General features: G+C 36.9%; 1 protein-coding gene across 1 annotated transcript in view; it reads left to right on the top strand.

Annotated features, from left to right (window-relative positions):
* tubgcp3 (tubulin, gamma complex associated protein 3) overlaps positions 1-3479 on the top strand; it is a 22650-nt gene extending 19171 nt beyond the window's left edge. Inside the window, exons 21-22 of the mRNA XM_027156407.2 lie at positions 1510-1626; positions 2298-3479. Coding sequence (XP_027012208.2) covers positions 1510-1626; positions 2298-2459 — 279 coding nt within the window. The 3' untranslated portion in view covers positions 2460-3479. The remainder of the gene's footprint in view (positions 1-1509; positions 1627-2297) is intronic.
* The last annotated feature ends 673 nt before the right edge of the window (positions 3480-4152 follow it).

Raw genomic sequence — 4152 nt, 5'->3', positions numbered from 1 at the left:
TTTAATCTTAAACCTTTAAACTCAGTGACCCTTACGCTTTAGAAATTAAGGTCAGGATGTGACTCGGAGTCGTAGTTACGGTGAATGATCTCGTCAATAGGAAATCGATATGTTTGCTAAAATTGTTACGAACACACACACACACACACCCACACACACCAAGGCCATCTTTGTCTTCTCAGGAGAGAGAGGTACAAAGAGCTCCAGAGTGCTCGGCTCAGATCGACTGGTTCTTTTGGCCCTGTCTGTAAGGTCAGCGGATTAAAAAAAGCCCTTTTTACAAGCTCGGGTGTCAGTTTTCAGTAGAAATCGATTTTTAGCGCTTCAGTAAAGAGCGCTATAAAAACAAACAAGCGAAGAGTCTGCTTTTCTTTGTTTTTTTTTAGAGTGTGTGTGTGTGTGTGTGTGTGTGTGTGTGTGTGTGTGTGTGTGTGTGTGTGTGTGTGTGTGTGTGTGTGTGTGTGTGTGAGCGAGATAGAAAAAGAGATTGAGAGAGCATAACAGTAAAAGGTTTTCAGGTAAGTGTGATGGCGAGGTCGTACGGGTAATGAGTAGTTCCGAGCTGAAAGGCCAAAGTGAAGGCTAATTTATGAGGCAGTCGATGGGGGAAGAAAAGCATGACGCGGACGAGGGACATTGTGGACCCACTTTAAAGTGCTGTGTAAGGGTGTCTCCATTTTTTCATTTCTCGCCAAGGTCGTTCCCGAACCCTTTGAGTCTTAGTCTAACTACCCTTTAAAATTCGAGCCATTTATCCTTTTTTTTTTCTTTCTTTCTTTCTTTCTTTCTTTCTTTCTTTCTTTCTTTCTTTCTTTCTTTCTTTTTTAATTATCCAGTGTAATCTAGAACATGGAAAGTTTACATTAATTATAGTTTGGGAATATTTGACCTTCTGGAGTGAGTTTATCATTAATCACCTGCAAAAAACAGATATTTATAGCCTAGAATACAGACATCTGTTTACACCCTTTTTATTTCAAATAACTTCTCATACAACCTGTGGTGTATTTGTGTCCTATTATACACTCTTTTAGTCTCCCTCTAACTATTTTTTTTTATCTAATACTCACTTATACCTGTGACTTTGCAATAGCAGACCTTTAAGGTCATCAGTCATGCTGTTCTTTCCACATAAGTCCAGATCTTATAACAGCAAAATGATCCGACACTTGACTCCGTGTTGGATCAGATTCATCGAAATGGTCATGCCGTCTTTACTTCGTCTGATGCCTGTTAGCATTTTAAATGTTTCAGTAGGTTTATTTAAGCTGACATGAAGATGTCACACACTGTCCTTTTATTCATGTGGTGCTTGTATAGCTTGTAGTTTTAGGAACAAGATAATGTTTTAGTTTTTTTATTGAGTGTCTGTGTGTCTGTGTGTGTGTCTGTGTGTGTGTCTGTGTGTGTGTCTGTGTGTGTGTCTGTGTGTGTGTCTGTGTGTGTGTCTGTGTGTGTCTGTGTCTGTGTGTGTGTGTGTGTGTGTGTGTGTGTGTGTTTTCTGTATAGGGCCAGTGGGGTGTGACGGCGGAGCAGGAAGCGGCAGAGAACAAACGAGTGCAGGAGTTTAAGGACACCATACCAAAACTGTGCTCTCAGCTTAGACTGCTCACACACTTCTACCAGGTACCAGCTTAGACTTCACACACACACACACACACACACACCGCTTCACTTACTACATACTATTATTAAATCTTTCCATCCACTAAGTTTCAGATAAGTGAATTTTTATTTGTAACTTTTTAATATTGAAATATCTTAAATATATATTTATTGCTCAGTGGTTTAATGTGTGAAAGGAGCTTTATAAGCAACCATCTATTCAAATTGTTCATCAATAGTTAACTACAATAGAATTAGCTATAACCTCATTTGTTTTACTGTTATTTTTTAGTGTTATACTGTTACAGATTTACATTTTATTGTTATTGTTATGGTTGTAGTAGAGTTATTGGTTTTGCACCTATTAGTACCAAAAAACAGTAGTAAAAAAAAAAAAGGTTGCATAAATGATTCATTGACGATCATTTAATTAATTCATTTAATTTTAAAATTTTAATGTTCTTTTCATTTTATTAATATTATTATAATTGTTCAAAATTTAAGAGTTTATCTTTAGCTCCCCCGATTTAAAAAAAAAAAAAAAGTATTTATTTATTTATTTATTTATTTATTTATTTATTTATTTATTTATTTATTTATTTATTTGATACAGTTTCAAGTAAAGTTTTAGTTGAGACTAATTAGTATTACTTTTCATCTTTCTTTAATCTGTCTCACACTTCTTCCCACAGGGCATCGTTCAGGAGTTCTTGCGGCTGTTGATGACCAGCTCGGATGAGAGTCTGCAGTTCCTCAGCTTCAGGCTGGACTTCAACGAGCACTACAAGGCCCGGGATCCTCGCCTGCGTCCATCGCTGGGGGCCACCAGGGGGCGCCGCAGCTCTAATATTTAACCCATCCATCTTCTGCGTATAGGGTTAATGTGTTTTTATATCGGACGCTGATATCGAGAAATGGTCAGTGTATAGCGCTTACTACAGATGTGAATAAAAGAACAAAAAAATTAATCAATTTAACTTATTTGTCATCACCGAAAGTCCTGAAAATATTACATGGATGTTAGAAGCGTGGGGCCTTTTTTTGTTTTTTTTTGTTTTAAGTCTCTGTGGAATATCGGAATCTTTACCCAGCAACCACAGCTCTTCAAATCCTGTTACTGTTTGATGTTTTAGTTTCTACTTGTTTCCTCTCTTTATTTTTCCATTACAGTACAGTGGTCTTGCTGCAGAAAATCTGCACCTGAAATTAAACCAGTCTTAATGTAAAGTCTATGATCTGGGATCAGCTGATTCTGGGATGTTGTTTGAAAGCCACAAATCCTGCAGTGATTATTTACGATTATAAAACGGATCGTTTTGATTCTGCAATCTGATGTTCTGTGCCTTGTTCAAAGCCGCCGTCAAATCCGATATACACGCAGCTTCGACCGTCGAATTCTGTGTAAATGTGGCAGGTTTTAAAGTGATAATACTGGGAAAAACCGATTTGTCTGCGGAATATCCGAATCTTTACCCAGCAACCACAGCTCATCGTTAAGACATAACATAACGTTCAATTTTATTTCAAACGTTAGATTTTATCGATGAATTTTTAAGTTTAGTGTGTGCATTACAGTGATTCTATCACACTGCTTCGAGTCATGCCTCAGAACCACTTTGATAAAATCACTGTAACACTGAGTAGCACATTTAATGCAGGATGAAACGAGTAACGAAGGAAGATAAAGTGCACGAATCTGGTAAATATGTCCTCTAGCACAGTAAACACTGCACATTCTCTTTTTTGACCCAATAAGCTTCATATCAGACAGCACGGTGTATATTAAAAAGAAGGAAGGAAAAAAAAAAAGCTTCCTCTCATGCCTTTTTTTTTTTTTTTTTTTTTTTTTTTTTAAATAAGCTGTTTCTAGATCAGTCCAAAACTGTTCGACTTTTGTTTCCGTTTTGCTTTTTCATATTTCTTTGTTTTTCAAAAGACTCTGACTTTGGTATTGCAGAATTAAAAACTCACTTTCACCTGATATTCACTCCTGGTCCAGAAGTATTCAGATTGGACCTTTTTTAAATGGCACCACATTATCAACAGACACGACTCCATTTCATTTATCCACTACGATGCTAGTGATCCTGTCGCCTTGTAGAGTGAAGACGATCCACTCTTAAATTGCACTCAGATTTCATAAGGATCACTCTGGACTAAATCAGACATCCGAGTAACAGGCAACTAACAGTTGTCACTGTGTTGCTCTAGTATTTTAAGGTTTGTAATTCTGTCTCGAGGAAAAAGGAAGTGGTTTACGTCCGGATTTTGTCCTTAAATCTTCCTTCTCCTCGTCAGTGGAGTCTGTTATATACGTATGTATAAATATATTATACAATGGTGGGGAAAGTCATCGCCATTCATTTCTTTAATAAATAAACTTTCTACATAAAGGTGTCTTGTCTTTTTCTCCCACAAACTCTACACTCAGACGCTACAAAGTGAGAACGTGACATTACAGATTTCATTGCGCAGCCTAATAAATAAATTATTCATTAATTGGAAAAAGCGTTCTTATGACGTCACAACACTCATTTTACTAAACCC

This window comes from Tachysurus fulvidraco, chromosome 18, assembly GCF_022655615.1.
Source record: "Tachysurus fulvidraco isolate hzauxx_2018 chromosome 18, HZAU_PFXX_2.0, whole genome shotgun sequence".
Classification (NCBI taxonomy): Eukaryota; Metazoa; Chordata; class Actinopteri; order Siluriformes; family Bagridae; genus Tachysurus; species Tachysurus fulvidraco.
This window is presented reverse-complemented; position numbering and strand designations above follow the sequence as displayed.